Source organism: Mustela lutreola, chromosome 1 (assembly GCF_030435805.1).
Source record: "Mustela lutreola isolate mMusLut2 chromosome 1, mMusLut2.pri, whole genome shotgun sequence".
In the NCBI taxonomy this organism is placed as follows: Eukaryota; Metazoa; Chordata; class Mammalia; order Carnivora; family Mustelidae; genus Mustela; species Mustela lutreola.
Window position 1 is genome coordinate 4,879,745 of NC_081290.1, and position 19,176 is coordinate 4,898,920.

General features: G+C 41.3%; 1 protein-coding gene across 4 annotated transcripts in view; it reads right to left on the minus strand.

Annotated features, from left to right (window-relative positions):
- Positions 1 to 19,176, minus strand: part of MRPL1 (mitochondrial ribosomal protein L1) — a 120,769-nt gene that overhangs the window by 18,454 nt on the left and 83,139 nt on the right. Inside the window, exon 8 of one of the 4 annotated variants that reach the window (XR_009349877.1) lies at positions 14,122 to 14,515. The exons of 2 other annotated variants lie outside the window; for them this stretch is intronic. Coding sequence is in view for 1 of the 2 variants with exons in the window: in XM_059157194.1 (XP_059013177.1) it covers positions 6,491 to 6,574 (84 nt within the window). In the remaining variant the exon portion in view is untranslated. Of the gene's footprint in view, positions 1 to 6,309; positions 6,575 to 14,121; positions 14,516 to 19,176 lie in introns of those variants that run through there. One more of the 4 variants, XM_059157194.1, reaches the window with a different exon arrangement.

Below are 19,176 nucleotides of genomic sequence, written 5' to 3' on the forward strand. Positions count from 1 at the left end.
AGACAAGGTAGTTACTCCTCATTCTGTAGCAGCAACGGTTTCAAGAAAAGACTACCTTACTGAATCCTACCTTCTGCGTAACATCCCTTATAACGTCAGAAATAATTTCCTAAATGAATACTTACCATTTACATCAACGTGGATGGAACCGGAAGGTATTATACTAAGTGAAATAAGTCAATCAGAGAAAAACAAAATATAGTTTCACTCATACATAGAACATAAAAAATAGAGCAGAGGATCATAGGGGAAGGGAGGGAAAACAATGGGAAAAAAATCAGAGAGGCAGAAAACCATGAGAGACTCTTGACTGCAGGAAACAAACTGAGGGCTGCTGGAGAACAAACTGAGGGCTGCTGGAGGGGAGGTGGAAGGGGAGTCTGGGGCACTGGGTGATGGACATTGGGGAGGGTATATGTTGTGATAAGCACTGAGTGTTATATGCAACTGATGAATTATTGAAGACCACATCTGAAACTAATGATGTACTATATGCTGGCTAAATTAAATTAAATTAAAAAAAAAAAAAAAAAAGAAAGAAAGAAATCCCTAAGCTGATGAGATGGAAGACTTACCAAGGATGTTTGGGTGGAGGCTCAGTGGATCCAGGTGAGCTCTATGTCTCTCTTTGCTGTAACTCTCAGATTTTCCTCTTTCCATGCAATTCCTAACCTTTGTCTTCAGTTTTTACAATGATGAGGAAACTAAAAATTAGCGGTTCCTGACCATTTTTTCAGCCCTTTGAGATGCAGATGAGTGCAAAGAAGATTGCAGCCATGCATGTCTAACGCAATGATTCCTTTTCCCCAAGATTTTATTTAAATTCCAGTTAGTTAACATACAGTGTAATACCAGTTTCAGGTGTAGAACTCAGTGATTCGTTATTTACATACAATAGCCAGGGCTCATCTCAGCAAGTGCCCTCCTTAATACCCATCACTCATTTAACCCATTCCCCTACCCACCTCTACGCAACCCTTAATTTGTTCTCTATAGTTAAGAGTCTGCAGGGGCATCTGGGTGGCAGTTTGCTAAGCATCTAACTCTTGGTTTCACCTCATGTCGTGATGCTGGTGTTGTGAGACTACACCTCGAGTTGGGCTCCAAGCTCAGTGTAGAGTCTACTTGAGATTTTCTCTCCTCCTCTCTTTACTCCTCCCACTTGTGTCTCTCTCCAAAATGAGTAAATCTTTTTTTTTTTTTTTTTTTTTTTAAGAGTCTGTTTCTGGTTTGCCTCTTTTTTTACTATGTTCACCTGTTTGTTTCTTAAATTCCACATGAGTGAAATCATACAGTATTTGTCTTTGACTTAACATAATACTGTTCTCTAGCTCCACCTTGCAAATGGCAAGATTCCATTCTTTTTTTATGGCTGAGTAATATTCCATTGTATACATTTACCATATTTCCTTTATTCATTCATCAGCGAATGAACATTTGGCCCCTCTCCGTAATTTGGCTATTGTTGATAATGCTGCTATAAACATTGGGATGCATGTATCTCTTTAAATCAGTATTTCTGTTATCCTTTAGGTAAATACCTTGTTCTGCAATGCTGGATGGCAGGGTAGCTCTATTTCTAACTTTCTGAGGAACCTCTACACTGTTTTCCAGAGTAGCTGCACCAACTTGCATTCCCCCCAACAGTGAGAAGAGGGTTCCCCTTTCTCCACTTCCTCACCAACATCTATTGTTTCCTGTGTTAATTTTAGCCATTCTGACAAGCGTGAGGTAATACTATGGTTTTGATTTGTACTTCCCTGATGATGAGGGTGCTGGGTATCTTTACATATGCACGTTGGCCATGTGGATGTCTTCTTTGGAAAAATGTCTATTCATGTCTTCTGCCCATTTTTTAAAAAAGATTTTTATTTATTTATTCATCAGAGAGATATCGAGAGCACAGGCAGGCAGAGGGAGAGGGAGAAGCAGGCTCCCTGTGGAGCAAGGAGCCCGATGTGGGACTCGATCCCAGGACGCTGGGATCATGACCTGAGCCGAAGGCAGCTGCTCAACCAACTGAGCCACCCGGGCATCCCATCTGCCCATTTTTTTAACTGGAGTATTTGTTTTTTGGGTATTGAGTTTTGTAAGTACTTTATACATTTTGGATATTAACCATTATCAGGTATGTCACTTGCAAATACCTTCTCCCATTCTGAAGGCTGCATTTAGTTTTGCTGCTCCCTCACTGTGCAGAAGCTTTTTATCTTGACAAAGGCTCAACAGTTTATGTTTGCTTCTGTTTCCCTCGCCTCAGGAGACATTAGATCCCTGGCCATGTCTTTTTCTTGTTCTTTCTTTTGAGACGAATTCCTCTGTCTTGGCATCTTGTCTAAGTTTTTGTCTTCTGGGTGTTAGGAAAGCCTGTTATGTTTCCTGAACCTGAGAGTAATGGCTTTATGAAGAAGAGGTAATTTACTATTCAGGGCCTGGCTCTTCAGGAAGTGTCTCTGCTGTGTGCTGCGTGCACCCTGCTGCTGTGTTATTGCTGCTCTGTCCCTCAGGTCGGTCCTCTGCAGAACTTCTCCCTGCCTATAGTGGGAAGTGTTTGGACCTTGATCAGAGTATGGCAAGTTTCAAAGAAGTATGCTCTGGTCAACTTTCTAAAAGAGACCTAATATGATTTCCACTAGAACTGAAGCTTTGCAGCACTCTATAGTCAGCAGACATGGTACATGTGGGGGTTTGTGCTGGTCTTCTGGGGGGAAGGGCCCACTGTGCTGGTCTTGCCCTAGGAAAGTAGCTCCAGCAGAGTCTGGTGGGGGGAGGGAGGGGCACAGGTAAGGCAGCCAGTGCCGGTGCTGTGTTGTTTACCGAAGTTGGTCTGTGCCAAGAGGAAGGGGAGGGAAGTAGTACCAGCCTGGCTTTGTCCCTCGAGAGAGGAGTCTGTGCTTGCTACTCTCAGGGAAGCATTTCTGGAGGAGTGAATAATTGCCCCTCATGGGTCACAGGCATTTTTCGTCACTGATTTCACAGTGCCTGTCTCTGGATCGTTTGCCTGCCTGGAGCAGCACAGCACATCTTGAGCTCTAATCTAATAAGGCCTGATGACTTTTAAAATTCCAAACTTCAAAGACTGGTGTGACAGGGACCTGCACCGGTCTTCTGGGAAAGGGTCTCACTGTGCTGGGACAGATGCAGGTTTGTCCAGAAGGACAGTGGCACCAGACTGCAGGGCACAGGATTTGGGGCAGGCAGGCTAAACCGGGTGTACCAGTTAGCTGCTCTCGGCAGGGGTCCCTGCAGCTCTGCAGAGGGGCAGGGTGTAGGGAAGTGGCACTCAGCAGTTCTTCTGTCCATGAAGCAGCAATGCCCCCCCTCTCAAGGAAGCTCCCCCAGAAGTGCGAAGTCTCTTCCCACAGCCCTTAGGCAATTCTCACATAGCCTAATTCTCAGATAGTGATTCTCAGAGAGTCAGCACCAGAGCTGTTTGCCTGCTACAGCTCCCGAAGTGGGACAGTGTCCTCAGGTCTCTATCATAACCCAGCAGGGGAACCTCTGGAACTCCAGTCTTGAAGCCCCGCTGGTTGTAAAACCCCACAAAATTCAGCCCCTCTCCTTTTCCCCAGCCAACAGCTTTGGGAAGGTGTTCTCCTTGTGCTTATGCCTCCGTGCTGCTAGCCCTTCTCTGCAACCAGGGCTCCGTTCCCTCCCCAGCACCGCAATCTGTGTCTCCCTCAAACCATATCTCAGCACTTTCTACGTTCCCAGAAGTGACCTCTCCTCTCCCTCTAGCTATGCGGTTTGTTCTATCAGTCCTCATGCTGATTTCTGGAGTATTCAGAATGATACGATGGTTATCGAGCTGTATTTGAGAGACAAGGCAGGCCTAGGGTCCTCCTACTACATCACCATTCCAGCTCCCCCCGACCCCCCGGCCAAGGCAATGATTCTTAAACATTTTTTGGGTTATCAAAACTTACTCCAGAAAACTGCAGAAGGCACACAAAAGAATTAGCCTATGCTTTCAGGGTCTTCAATGGATTCTCTGTTTAAAGAAAGGGCAAGAGAAGAGAAAGGCTTCTGAGGAAAGTGTGCCATTTAAAATGGATCCCTAGTCGTACTTTGAGAACTGCTAGACAAAGGTAAGTCAAAATATTTTGGACTAAGGACTACAGTGTAGGAAAAGGATTTGACTTAATTTTTTACCTTTTACAGGGGACTAAAACTAAAAAACAAATGACAACAAGTGAAGTATGTACACATGATTTTTTAACAATCACAAGATCCTCCTAAAGTGGCCAGCTCCGTCTCCGTAAATGCTCTGACAGCCCATCGATGCATGAGCATCTCTGACTGGAAACCGGAGAGAGGATGCTCCTGTGGCAAGCACCTGTTAGAACATCGTCTCCGGGACGCCTGGGTGGCTCAGTTGGTTAAGCAGCTGCCTTCGGCTCAGGTCATGATCCCAGCGTCCTGGGATCGAGTCCCACATCGGGCTCCTTGCTCCGCAGGGAGCCTGCTTCTCCCTCTGCCTCTGCCTTCCACTCTGTCTGTCTGTGCTCGCTCTCACTCTCTCTCTCTCTGACAAATAAATAAATAAAATATTTAAAAAAAAAAAAAAAAAAGAACATCGTCTCCAAAATCTCTTCCAAATGCAATGTCCTTTTTGTCCTTTATTTTTTAAAAGATTTTATTTATTAATCTGACAGAGAAAGAGACAGCAAGAGAGGGAACACAAGCAGGGGGAGTAGGAGAGGGAGAAGCAGGCTTCCCGCTGAGTGGGGGGCCCAATGTGGGTCTTGATCCCAGGACCCCAGGATCATGATCTCAGGCAAAGGCAGACACCCAATGACTGAGCCACCCAGGTGCCCCACAAATGCAACATTCTAAGAGTAAATAAAGGATGGTATGGCATACAGTTTCTGTAGATGGGCCAATAGTCTTAATCACCACGACTCCTCTAACAGTCACAACCAAGAAAAGGAAGATAATCTGTGGTTTCCTATACAAAATTAAGGAAAGTAATAATAAGAATAATTGATTGAGTGGCTCTATTTATTGAGTAAATACTCTGCACCAAGCTCTATTCTAAGCATTATGTAAATATTCTCATTCATTTCTCCCAAGAATCCTCTGAGATAGGAACTACCACAATGGAGACTCGGAAAACTCTGTAACTTATCCAAGTGCACACACCCCTGGTAAGCAGCAGCTTAGCAGCTGTCTGCATCAGCTCTAAAGGCAGAGAAATTTGCACCTGAAGCCCACTTACACTACTTATTAGCTTGTGACCCTGGACACAGTTTTTAAGTATTGGTAACCTGTATTTATGAAAAACGAAGTATCAGTTGCCAGGAAAACACAAATGAATTTGTTACAAACACGGGGCAGAAAAAGAGGAACCCAAGTAAAACGCTTCATGGAAAAGAAGATGCATTTAAGTCGGAAAATTATGAATCTTCCTCTCTGCCAAGTGAATCCTTTACTGCCTTCCAAGTTTTTAGCTGGTATCACCATACAATTCAGCAACCCCCTCTTGGTTCCCGCTATATCCATCATCACGCTGGGAACTACTAACAAAAGATGAACAAGATACAAACCTTGCGTTCAAGGAATTTACAATCTGGTAGCTAAAATACAACATCATAGGTGCCACTCTAACTGACATGAACAACAGAGCACAAAGGCACAGAGGTAGAAGTGACTGACTTTGACAGAGAAGGCTACCCAAAGAAGGGGACACACGAGTCGTAACGATTTGCTGAGTCTTAAAGGATGAAGAATTCTGCAGGACAATGGTGATCTTCTAGGAGGAAGGAGCAGCAGGAGGCGATGTCATAACAGGGCAGAACAGGTGACCATCAGGTGGCTCGCTGTATCTAGCCCCAGCATTGCCAACTCAAATGCTCACAGTGGCCAGAGGAGGTAATGTGTAGGAATGGGGAGCGCTAGGTCTGAGTACATATACCCACCACACCTGTGTGACACGGGCTGGGCAGAGCTGGACGGTACCACTCCGTACAGAGGAGGCAGGAAGCTACTCGGCACTAACGGACTGTTGCACTGAGGGCTGTGGGGCCAGTATTAACAGAACTCTTGACATGTCAAGAACTAGAAATCTGAATTTCTTTGTGATATCATCTAGTTTGTAAATGCTCACTCAAGAAAACAAAACAAAGCCATTACCTGGGCCCAGTAAGTACGGGGAACCAAATTCAGCCTGTAAGCTGCCAACCTTCAGCCTGCATCACTGAAAATAACAAGAAATACTGAATTTGAACTCGACATAGTGATTGGAGACTACAGAAAGATTTGAATGTAAAACTGAAGATTTTATTTAGAACTGCAAGCAGTGAAAAACTAATGTTTCTTGGTGGACAATTGGTGTATCTGATCTAGGTTTTAGAAAGAATTTTACAGGGGAAGTAAGAGTTTTCTTTTTGTCACCCTTGACTTCTCTTTGGATGTGGAGAAAGCACAAGGCAAAAAGGAGAACCCCACAAAGTCGAGGGCAGACTCTCTGGCTGGCCCATCCTAACCGGTATCAGAAGAAGCCAGAGAGAAACACAGGCTTCCGGTGAACCGAAGTTGCAAAGGACCTCCGCGAGCGGGACCAAATGAAAAGAACCTATGAAAGAAGACAAAGTTTCTTGCTCAGAAGAGAAGGCACAAGACAATGGAAAAGTATGGCTTTGGAAGAAAATCCCAATTCCTCCATTACCTTCTAAACTGGCATCACCCAACGTGCTTCACATCCTGTGGGCCTGGTGCCAACCCCTAAAGCTGAGCACCAAAGGCCAGAAACTAGACGGATTTAAGGGAAATCTGCAAATACGCTTATGCCGACCAAGGGAAGAACGTTCCTATCACCACAGAGGAGACCAAGATTCTCAGTCGCAAATATCAAAGATGGATCTGGGGGAAATGTCTCTGGAAAGTTCTGGGAAAAGAGTATCGTCTAATGGAACCTACCCCTCCTGAAGTACTGTACCCCCGAGGGTGGGTCTGACGCTCCCCGGGAGGGAGCGGCTCCTGTACTCGTGACAACTTGGGCCCCAGACGCCGTGTGCCTCTGGGTCCCCCTGCAGCCAGGCGGGAAGACGGAGACAGCGGAACGGCCACCCGAGGCCCACGGTGTAGGGGGGCGGGTGGTCCATGGGCGAAGTCGGCCTGCAGGCACAGAAGGTTGGGTTCACCTGCAATTTCATGCAGAAGAAGTCCGGGTGCCTGAAAAACGGGGGAGGGTATGCCCTGCTCTTGCTCCCAGCCTGCAATTTCCCACCCCCGCACCTGGAGGGCGATATGCTGTGCCCCAATGTGATCGGAGGAATAACGCATTCATGAAAAGCCTCCAAGGAACTCACAGTACCAGGAAAAGGGGTACAGCTGCGATTACCGTCGACGGTAGGGAGGGAGCTGCGCTCGGCTGCACGTGCCGCCGCTGCGATTGCCGTCCACGGTAGGGAGGGAGCTGCGCTCGGCTGCACGTGCCGCCGCTGCGATTGCCGTCGACGGTAGGGAGGGAGCTGCGCTCGGCTGCACGCGCCGCAGCTGCGATTGCCGTCGACGGTAGGGAGGGAGCTGCGCTCGGCTGCACGTGCCGCCGACAGAGCGATGGCCGCTGCTCCCACCCTCCACCGTCCTGCTTCCGGGGCGCACGGGCCGGAGCTGCAGAGGTCACCCTCCGCCCCACCGCGGCCTGCGGCACTGCGGGCTGGGATGCGGGGACTCCTACGCTGCACACCGGGAAAGCGTCTCAAAGTTACTAAGATGAAAAAGTCATTCATACTCGGAAACGTCGAGCCGTCTGACATAGAAGTGACCGTACAGTTCTTGTCACGTGGAGCCCGAGCATCCCTGGCCGGGGGCGGCGTCGGGAGAACAGGTGTGCGTCTGCGGGCATTCTCTTCTCCCAGACTCACCTGCCCCCGAGGCCGCGCCCTTCTCGGGCTCATGACTTGAACTGTTGAGTATTTTAAACCAAAGGGAAAGCTATTCTTCTTTCCCAATCCCCAAAACAGACTCTTAACTACGCAAAACATTTTTTGATGTTGTCTTAATAACCTGAGACCTCTACGGTGTGTCTCTGAGATAAAAGCACAGAACACTTTGCGCCCATTATTTCCCCATGTAACTACTCTGTATGTTTCTACCACTGAAAAATATTTAAGGGAACTTCTGAGTCATAAATCCATAATGTACTGGATCTCAAATGTGTTCATAAAATCACCTATTGTATCTAGGACGCCACATGCACTGTGGGCAAATTATTAATATTCGTAACTTGAGATTAAGCCAAAAATCATGATTTCTTTGGCATGATTTTTTTAAACCACTCTAATGAGACAGGATTGAAATACTTAAAAACTGTACATTTAATGCATATAATTTGATAAATTTGAGTCATTTAAAAATTTTATGTCCTTCCTGAATTTATAGTCCTGTGGTTCTTAGAAAAGATGGTTGTTTTCATTTGTGTTTTTATTGCAGTTTTCAACATTGTTTTATTGTTGTGGATTTTTGAATTATGAGATTTCCCCCCTCCAAAATGTATTAGAAGGAGTAGTGGAGTTGTAAAGTTCGTAACCATCAGGATATGGGCAGATTTGGGCAAGAATCCTCAATAAATGTTAAAAACTAGAGGAATGTCTGTTGAGCAAGATATTTCCACGATCTTGCAATGTCTCTATACCGTTTACTCATTAATGGTCAGAATTTTTCAGTGTAAATAAATAATATATACATTTTATTCTTAAAACAACAACAAAAAAGAATTCTACAGGAAGCGTGTAAAACAGGAGTTAGCAAACTTCCTCTATAAATGGTCAGACAGAAAATATTTTGAGCTGTGCAGGCCAAACAGTCTACATTGCAACTACTCAGTTCTGCCCTTTTAGCAAGGAAGAAGCCATACACAATACATGAATGAATGACTTGCAACTGTGTTCCAGTGAAACTTGCTTAAAGAAACAGGTGAAGAGCCAGAAACAGCTCACAGGCCGGCTTACAGACCTCTGGTGTGAAGACAGACTGAAGGATGTCTGAGGAAATGAATGGACTAAAGCAGCTATTAATTTTTGCTAGATAAAAAAGATTTTTGTTTTGTTAATAGAAAGCTTTGTTGGGTGCTGAGAGACTTCTACTATGAAGAAGAAACAAAAAAATGTTTTGCCAGGTTAAGTATAGTAGGAAAAATGCTCAGCAACAGCTGTCCTAAGCCTAGATATGTGTTTGGAAGATGCTGTATGAGGCTTTTCTGGAAGCTTCTTCAGGAATGATGATTAGGTCCTAAATCTGACAGCAAAAAAGGCATGTAGCACCCTATACAATTAAAGGTGCCAAAAAGATCCTATTATAATCAACATCCAGCTGAGTAGAAGCAAGCCAAGTGAGGAGGCAAGTCTCCAAGAAACGACTTTGTAAAGACAGGGTCACCTTTCAGGAGGGGAAACTAGCCGGCTGAACACGTGCTATGAAGGACATCAAGCCAATAAGGGCTGGCCAGAGAAGTAGCAATAATCAACATGGGGTAAGAAATATAGGTAGAAGGGTGTATGGGTGGCTCAGTGGGTTAAAGCCTCTGCCTTTGTTTGGCTCAGGTCATGATCTCAGGGTCCGGGGATCGAGTCCCGCATCGGGTTCTCTGCTCAGCGGGGAGCCTGCTTCCTCCTCTCTCTCTCTCTCTGCCTGCCTCTCTGCCTACTTATGATCTGTCTGTCAAATAAATAAATAAATAAAAATCTTTTAAAAAAAAGAAAGAAAGAAAGAGAGAAAGAAATCTAGGTAGGCAAGCAGAGGCATGTGCCATTTCTCCCTATTCCCTTCATCAGGCCTCTCCCCCAGAAAAATCAAGCCTGCCTAGGCCACTGGGGCAAGGTATTTCAGAACTGAATCACGTCACTGCAGGACTCTTCATGTCTAGAGTGGGAAGAAGTAGGAGTGAGAACTTAACAAAGCCCTCCTCACTTCAGACCATTTGAGCCATACAAGCCCGGTTCCAAACTGAGCAAGGGAAATCTGTGCCTGGAGATCAGAGTCCTGAACTGGACCAGACGCACTTCTAATTACTGTCCGTTACTGGAATTATGAGATCTATCTAACATGCCAGAGAAGGGAACAGAGAAAGGAAATCGTACATATGGCTCAGCTAGAATCAGAGAACGGAGGAAAGTATTCCATGCTTGTATCCCACGAAATTCAGACCTTCCAATAAAGAGCTACACACTTATACTCAGAACTGTATTTCTGCACATATGAAAGACATGAACTTATGTTCACAGGAATGATATATAAAATGAGAAATACCAGAAACAGTCTCAATGCCCAAAAAAAGGAATAAGGTTGAATAAATTATGATATATCTACATGACATTATGATATAGCTATTAAAATTGTATCTTTTAAGAATTTTAGTATTCAAGAAACAATATTCAAGGAAAAAAGAGAACACAAAAGTCAATATATAGTATGATAGCAACTACATAAACAAAAAATACAAGCATAGAGACAGAGCAGTAATGAAAAGTATTAAAATGTTACCAAAGGCAATCTTTGAATTTTATATTCTTATACTATTTAATGTTTTTCAAATATTTTACTATATACTTGTTAATAAAAAATTAGTTTCAGTTTAGCATTTAAAATTACAAAACCAGTCCTTTATGATGCTACAAATCATAAGGCACACTTTACCTCATGTTTTTTTTTGGAAATGAGACTCATTCATAGTGATAGCGGGACAGCAAAACCCCCACCGTCACCACCACCACAGCTGCAACAGGCTAATTATGCTGTTACAGCTTAGATATTTTTAACTACATTTTCAAGATTCAAAGGCAGTTACACTGGCCTTTTTTAAGTGTACAGTTCCATAAATTTTAACTCACACATATATTTGAGGAACCACCACCAAATACATGATAAACAACCAAAAAAACTTCATCTGATCTCTCTTAGCCACTCCTAACCCTTGCTGTCACCACAGTGTTGTCTTCCCAAAGACGTCATACAAATGGAGTAACAGTACAGAAGCTTTGTTTTCTTTCCTTTGTAATCTTTTAGAAGTGTGGTAGGTAAAATATACATAGCAAAAATTTACCATCTTAACTGTTTTGAAGTACGTGGCTGGCATTAAGCACATTCTCATGGTTGTGCAACTCTCAACACCAACCATCTCAGAACTTTTTCCATCTCCCTCATCTAAAACCAAACCCACTGAACACTAACTCTCCATTCTCCCCTGCCCCGGGCCCTGGCAACCACCATTCTACGGCCTGTCCCTATGAATATGCCTGCTTTAGGCACCGCAAACAAGTGGAATCATAGTATTTAGCCTTTGTCAACTGGTGTACTTCACTTAGCATAATGTCTTCAAGGTTCATACATGTTATATAAAAAGCATGCATCAGAATTTCCTTCCTTTTTAAGACTAAATAAAATTCCATTGCACATACAGGCATACCTTGTTTTCCTGACCTTCACTTTACTGTACTTCAGATAATTTGTGTTTTTCACGAATTGAAGGTTTGTGGCAACTTTATGTTGAACAAGTCTACTGGTACATTTTCCCAATAGCATTTGCTCAATTCATATCTTTGGGATATTTTGGTAATTCTCACAATATTTCAAACTTTTTCACCGTTAGAGAGTCGATCGATACAGTAAACTTCACTGTTGACTGATTCAACACCACCTCGCATTTAGCAACCACTGCCCTGATCAGTCAGCAGCCACCAACATTCAGGCTAGACCCTCCATCAGCAAAAAGATCACAACTCACTGAAAGCTTGGAGGATGGTTAGGATTTCTTAGCAATAAAGTAATTTTTAATTAAGGTATGTAAATTGTTCTTTTAGACACAATGCTATTTCACACTTTAACAGACTACAGCATAGTATAAACATATATAACATATATATGCAGTAGAAAACCAAAAAATTCATTTGATTCACTTGACTACAATATTTACTTTATTGCAGTAGTCTAGAACTGAACCTAAAGTATCTCCAAAGTACACGTGAATATACATTTTGCTTATCCACTCATCTGTCATGGACACTTGGGGTGCTTCCACTTTTTGGCTATTTGAGTAATGCTATGAACTCAGCTGTACACACACCTGTCTGAGTTCCTGCTTTTAATTCTTTGGAGTATATTATCTCTAACTAGAATCTATGGTAATTACAGGTTTAATTTTTAAAGGAATTATTATGTACTTCCCACAGCAATGGTACCATTTGACATCCCACCACCAACATACAGGGGTTCCAATTTCTCTGTACCCTCGCCAACATTTGTTTCTGGATTTCGGGGCTTTTTTGGTTGTCGTTGTTGTTGTTTTTATAATACCCATCCCATTAGGTGTAAAGCAGTATCTCATTTTGGTTTTAATTTGCATTTTCCTGTTGGCTAATGATGCTCGGCTTCTTTTCATGTCTTTATTGGCCATTTGTCTATTTTATTTGAGAAATGTGCATTGAGATCTCTGGCTTATTTTTTGAATTATTTATCATGTTATTACTGAGTAACAGTGGCCCCCCCATCAATGCAGGATATGTTCTAAAAGCCCCAGTGGATGCCTGAAACTGCAGAGTACCAAACCTCTATAATATGTTTTCTCCTACATATACATATCTATGGTAGAGTTTAACTTATAAATTAGGCACAATAAAAAATGAATAATAAAAAAGAATATAACATGATAATATACTATAATAAAAGTTAAGTGAATGTGGTCTTTTTCTCAAAATATCTTACTACACTATGCTCACCCTTCTTGTGCTGACGGGAGATGATAAAATGCCTAATGGTGGGCCACCTGGGTGGCTCAGTCAGTCAAGTGTCCAACTCTTGATTTTGGCTCAGATCATGAACTCAGGGTTGAGAGATCAAACCCGCACCAAGCTTCACACTCGGCGGGGAGTTTGCTTGAGATTCTCTCTTTCCTTTTCCCTCTGCTGCTCCCCACTGCATGCTGTCTCTTTCTCTCTCAAACAAATATATATTTTTTTTTTCAAAAATGCCAACATGGTGAGATTAAGTGAGGCGAGTGACACAGGCGCTGCGACATAGCATTAGACCGTGCCTGACCTCCTGACAATGCGTCAAGAGGACCCCCTACTTCCAGACTGCTGTTGACTGTGGGGAACTGAAACTGCGGAAAGTGAAACCACAGATCAGGGTGTGGGGGGACCACTGTACAGGAGTTCTTCACATATTCTACATACACGTCTCGTGCCATATGCGTGATCTGCGTATATTTTCTGCCATTCAGCTGGTTGCCTTTTCATTCTGCTGATAGTGATCTTAGATGCACAAAAGTTTTAAATTTTGATGAAGTCCCATTTATCTCTTGTTGCCTGTGTCTAACCTTTTGAGACGACTTTCACCTGGGTTATAGAATGTAACCTTTTGAGATTCACTTAAGTTCTATCAACAGTTCACACCCTTTTTAATCACTGAACAGTATTGCATCATATGATATACCAGATGTGGTTTTTAATCCATTCATATATAGGACAACTGAGTTTTTTCCAGCTTTTGGTGATTTTCAATATAGTTCCTATAAATATGTGTTCAGATATTTATGTAAGTTTTTATTTCACTTTAAATGTTTCAACTCTAGGGGCATCTAGTGGCTCAGTCCGTTAAGCATCTGACTCTTGGTCTCAGCTCAGGTCTTGATTTTAGGGTCACGTGAGTTCAAGCCCTGGCCTGGGCTTCCTCTCCTTCTGGGACACCAATATTACAAAAGTTACATCTTTGTTATTAGCCCATAGGACCCTAAGGCTTTCTCTTTTTTTCCAATCTTTTGTCTTTGTTTTTCAGATTGGAGAATTCCTATGATCTATCTGTAAGTTCTTTCTTTCCTCTGTTATCTCCTTTCATTTCATCTCTCATAGCTCATAAATGATTTTTATGAGGTCCCTTTCCCAGGCTCTCCCCGCTTCTCGATCTTCCCAGTACTTTCTGGTTCCCTAAGGCTCTCCTCTGGGACCTCAGCCAGAAAAACAAAATGTATTTGCCCCATTTTGCCACTTATTCTCTGTAACTGTTCCTGCAGTGGGGCCAAATGACAAGACAGAGAAAAGAAGCTAAGACAGTGTGCCTCCCCCTCCTGTAAGCACAGAGCCTCCAGTCCGAAAGGAAGGTTCCCTCTTCCCAAATGTTAGATACCTGTGCCCTTCCCAGCACCAACTGTTTGCACTAGGATTCACAATGTCTACGTCCCCGGCCTGAAGGGAAGGGTTTCTCCAACTGCAGCTCCACCTGCGCTGACGCCGCGCCCCGTTTTGGGTTACGGTGAGTCCAGTTCATAACGACACAAGAGAAAAATGACAAACTCAGCAGCAGAGGTGAGGGCTGTCCTTCAAATTCTGGTCTTCCCTACTTTGTCTGTCACTATTTACTGTTCAGCGTCTTGAACAGCTACTCCACGCCTTCTGTCCAGGTTTTATAACAGCTGCATTCAATGTGAGAGCGGCTGGCTCGTGATTACACCGTATCACCTGGAACCAGATCTCCAGACTTAGGTGTTACGTATTTCTACTTCAGGGTTGGCAAACATTTTCTGCAAAGAACCAGATGGTAAATATTTTAGGCTTTTTAAGGCCACATGTGACATTTGCTGCATATTCCATTTGTTTCCCTTTAAAAGATTATCTTAACCTCACAAGTGGTACAAAAACAGACTCGCAGAACCACTGTTTGCCAACTCCTGTATTAGAATATATCATCTGTCTCCAAATATATAAAAATGCATGCAAAAGACAAGTTGTGGTATGAGTTATGCTTTACATCACTTTAACAAATTCCTAACTTTGGGGGCACCTGGGTGGTTCAGTCAGTTGAGCGACTGCCTTTGGCTCAGGTCATGATCTTAGGGTCCTGGGATGGAGCCCCGCAGGCTCCCTGCTCAGTGAGGAGTCTGCTTGTCCTTCTCCCTCAGCCCCTCCTTGCCCCATTTGTGCTTTCTCTCTGTCCCAAATAAATAAATAAATAAACTCTGAAAAACAAAACAAAACAAAAAGCAAAGCCAATGCCTAACTTTATCAAGATCTAAATGGGGGAAGGAGGATGCTCTCAGGTAACAGCGGCTGTCATCACTGCGTACGTTAAAGCTATTTGGAAAATGCTGAATTTTGTGTTTCTATTTAATGTATTTAAGGATTCATAATAGGATCTTATCGGTGTTTTACTGTTTACTATATATACTACACTAGTGAATGTTACTGGTTGAAAATGACACTGATGAAACTCATAAGGAATCACATTCAGACCCACTCAATTTCCTCTCCCAGCATTTGGATAAAGACAGACTGCAGTGAAAGCCAGCAAACTAATCACTGGTCTTCGAAATAAGTTAACAAAAGAAAGACGTGTGTGCAGTATACTGAAAACTACTTATTAACAAATGGATTAACAAAGGAAAGCCAGTCAGTTGACCGCCTTTTACATGTTTTGAAACACATATTTTTCATCATGTTATTCTACTAATCAATGATCACTACATTATTGAGTTAATGCAATGAATTAAAGAGAGAAGTTAGCATTTTTTAAAAATTAAATTTATTTTCAGCATAACAGTATTCATTATTTTTGCACCACACCCAGTGCTCCATGCAATCCGTGCCCTCTCTAATACCCACCACCTGGTTCCCCCAACCTCCCCCCCCCCCTGCCCCTTCAAACCCCTCAGATTGTTTTTAGCATTTTTTAAATGATACAGTTTTTCTGACATTACTATTTATATCTGGTAGAAGGGGAAATTCCCAATTCTCTAATTTCATGACAATATAGGTAAGAAAATTGGGAATGATAATAAATGATTCTTGACCTAATGCTACTACTGGTTTTTTTTTTAAAAAAAAAAGGGGATGAATATCCATCCAAAGGATATAACATACTTCAAGGATTAGATGCTGCCACATATTGCGTGCTGGATAAATATTAGTTTCTCTCTCCTCTTTCTTAGCCCCATACTCTTGAAGATCTAAGATCTACCACCAATCCACTTCCTTCTTTTTAATGAGAATGAACAAGTACAGAATTTGAGTTTGACATTCTACAGTTTATTTTCTTGTCTTTATAATTCCCTTACCTATGAGACAGAACACTAGTATACCAGAAATAATGCAACAGATGAAAAGTTAATTACCAACTGGAAGGAATGGAGAAAAGAGAGAAGGGGAAGTGGTAGAGAGCTCTAAGCCAATGAGCGACCACCTTTTCTCCAACTCTGGCTTGCATCGGACTGATTTAAGCAATATTCTTTGCTTGCCACTTTTACAGCTTATGGGCCTCGCTGCTACAAAATAAGCCTTCAATTTCCACGTACTACATTATCCATATCTTGTTTAAGCGAACTTCAACACATTCACTTTTCCTGCTGTAACATGTTCACTACAACTGGAAGCTCTGATTTCAACACGAGATTTTACTATGTTTATATTCCCTTACCCTGAACTTGTTTATTTTTGTTAAAATATACTTCGGCTTTTATCAGCTGCCAGGTAAACAATATTCTTGCCACAAAACAATTCATTATTACATAAGCAAAGCATAATGATACAAATCTATGAACGAACCATGTCTACAACTTTAAAAAGGAGAATAAAGCACATCAAAGACATTGCCTTTATATTAAGTGTGTCAAAGATCCAAGTATTTTTGAAACCTGAACAAGAAACACTAGTTAAATCAGGTCTTGGCATGATTTGGTATAAACATAAATCCAAGCTGTCTTACCCTGTTTTTTCCCTTTTAGAAAATGAGCATAGGTTTTATTTGTGGATACTTTTATCATTTGCAAGTCTTCAAAACCTGGTTATTTATACGACTGTAAAAGGACTATAGCTGTTTTTCTTTAATGCTATGATAACTGGTCAAGTCAAAGCCAGTCTATTACATAATGTATATTTTAAAGATATTCAAAATTTAATCCTATTTAGTGAAGCTTTTACAAGTCTTCCTCAGTCCAAATCATTCCAGATTTTATATTCTAATTATCCAAAGGATACAAACATTGTTATTTGAAGGGGTACATATTAATAAATTAAAAGAACAGAAATGGTTTCTAAAGTGAAACAGAACAAATTTAAAGTATGTAGTTGTTTTAGAATACTCTCTTTAATTTACTTGGTTTTATAGTATGGTAATAGGAACTTGTCCTGTAATATAAGCCCATGTAATATAAGAAAATAAATAGGAAGAGTAGACTCCATTCACTCAAAGGATGAATCAATGTTTCACAATAAGTTTACTGAGGCCACTAATTTAGAATTAGTAATAATTCACAATCAAATTTTTTTAAAAAGTTTATAATGTAACAAATGAATGTTATAGGAAAACATTTTAATATCTTTAGAGAACAAACTTTTATATTAAAAACATTTTTAAATAAATGTTTGTGATTCGTTAATGACAGAGCATTATTAACTCAGTTAGCATCTACCAGGTCACAATTTTGTGATTAGACACCCTATGTAATCAAAGTTAATTAGCCTGAATGCCCCTGAAAAACTTTCTGTGGTATTCATTTCTCACTAATTCATGCTAATTTTCCCATAAACTTGATTCTGTTTTCATCTTTCCAATATGTAGGTGGACAGCCAAAGAGGAAGGGATGAGCAGAAAAGAACTAACAAAATAAAAAAGGAAAGCAAAAAGGAGAGGGAGGAAAAAAATCAAAAAGAAGAACTTCAAAGAGCTATTAAAAGAAAAAAAAAGTTAAGGGAAAAGGGGGAAGAAGAAGGGAAAGGGGAACCTGAAAACAAACCTTACTACTATTGCTGCTGCTATTATTACTAAGATTATGATCATCATCATCACCATTACAAATACTGAACCAAGCCTCATCTAGGCCCCCTGCCAGAGTTCTGAAAGCCAAGTGACTGGGGGGGGGGGGGGCGGGGCGGTGAGGACAGGGGATAGAGGAAGGATTTCTCAGCATTCAGCACATATAGATTCACTTAATCTCCATTTTCATGGAGGGCCCTTGTTGGGATGAGCACTGGGTGTTCTGTGTAAGTGATGAATCACTAAATTCTACTCCTGAAACCAATTATCCTCAAGGTTAACCAACTAGAATTTAAATTAAAACCTAAAACAAACAAAAAAGAAAACTTACAAATCTGATATAAAACTTAGAAAACTAGAAAACCAACAATAGCAAAAATCTCAGAGTAACAGGATAAAAAGAAGAGCAAATCAATAAACTATAAATAGAAAAAGGTACCAATAAACAAATTCTAAAAGCCTCACTAAACTACTTTGAAAAGCATACATAGGGGAATGTTCTATACTTGGGCTCCGAGTGAGAAAATATTTAAGGGTGAAATGTTAAGATGTCTGCAACTTAATTTTCTCTGTTTCAGAAAATAAAAAATATCTATTACTTTCTCTAAGCAAACCGCTTTTACTAGTTTTTCTAAGCAGATGTGGAAAAATTAGTGAATCTAGGTGATGAGCGTACAGTATACAGGTAGGTGTTCATTCTACTATTCTTTCAACTTTTCCATTCATTTAAAACTTTCAAAATAAAAAACTGAAGAAAAATATGCAGACATTGAGGACATTTACAAATAGGAGCTTAAGTAGAGGTAAGAATTTATAAAGCAATAAATTCCAAGAAAATGTGTAGTATTAAATTTCTTTACTTTCTTACAGGAAACATAATGAATACAGTTTAATTGCCCTTCAGATGTTCTTTTCTAAAGTGCTATGAACCCAGGACCCCCACTGTCCTAGGAGAAAGGGAAGATAAAACATCAAGATCCCTGATTTTATGTTTTTTCAGAAAATATAATGGAAAGTCATTTTTAAAAATCCTCACTTTATGTACATGTATACTTGAAAAGAATTTCTTCAAAGTGAAAAATTAAAACAGAAAAAGCTGACTGGAAGGATAGCAGGTCTTCACGAACCATTCTTTCAAAGGCCAAACATTTTCCATAAAGCGTGGAAAATTCTAGCAAGTTGCTGTGCTGACAGCAAAACACTTAATAAAGGAAACAAGACTACAAAAAAAAAAATTTGTCTGAAACTAAGCAGACTCACAGTACACTGCACCGTTTGAAAGAGTGAGTATGTATCACAAAGCAAATCTGTTTTTACCCTCAAACTTTATCCAACTATGTTAATCACAAAAGATTTTTCAATTAGAACTGATTTCAAAATCAAAGCTTAAAACCCATGGAAACTACAGTGAGTACTTCCATATATATGAGATTC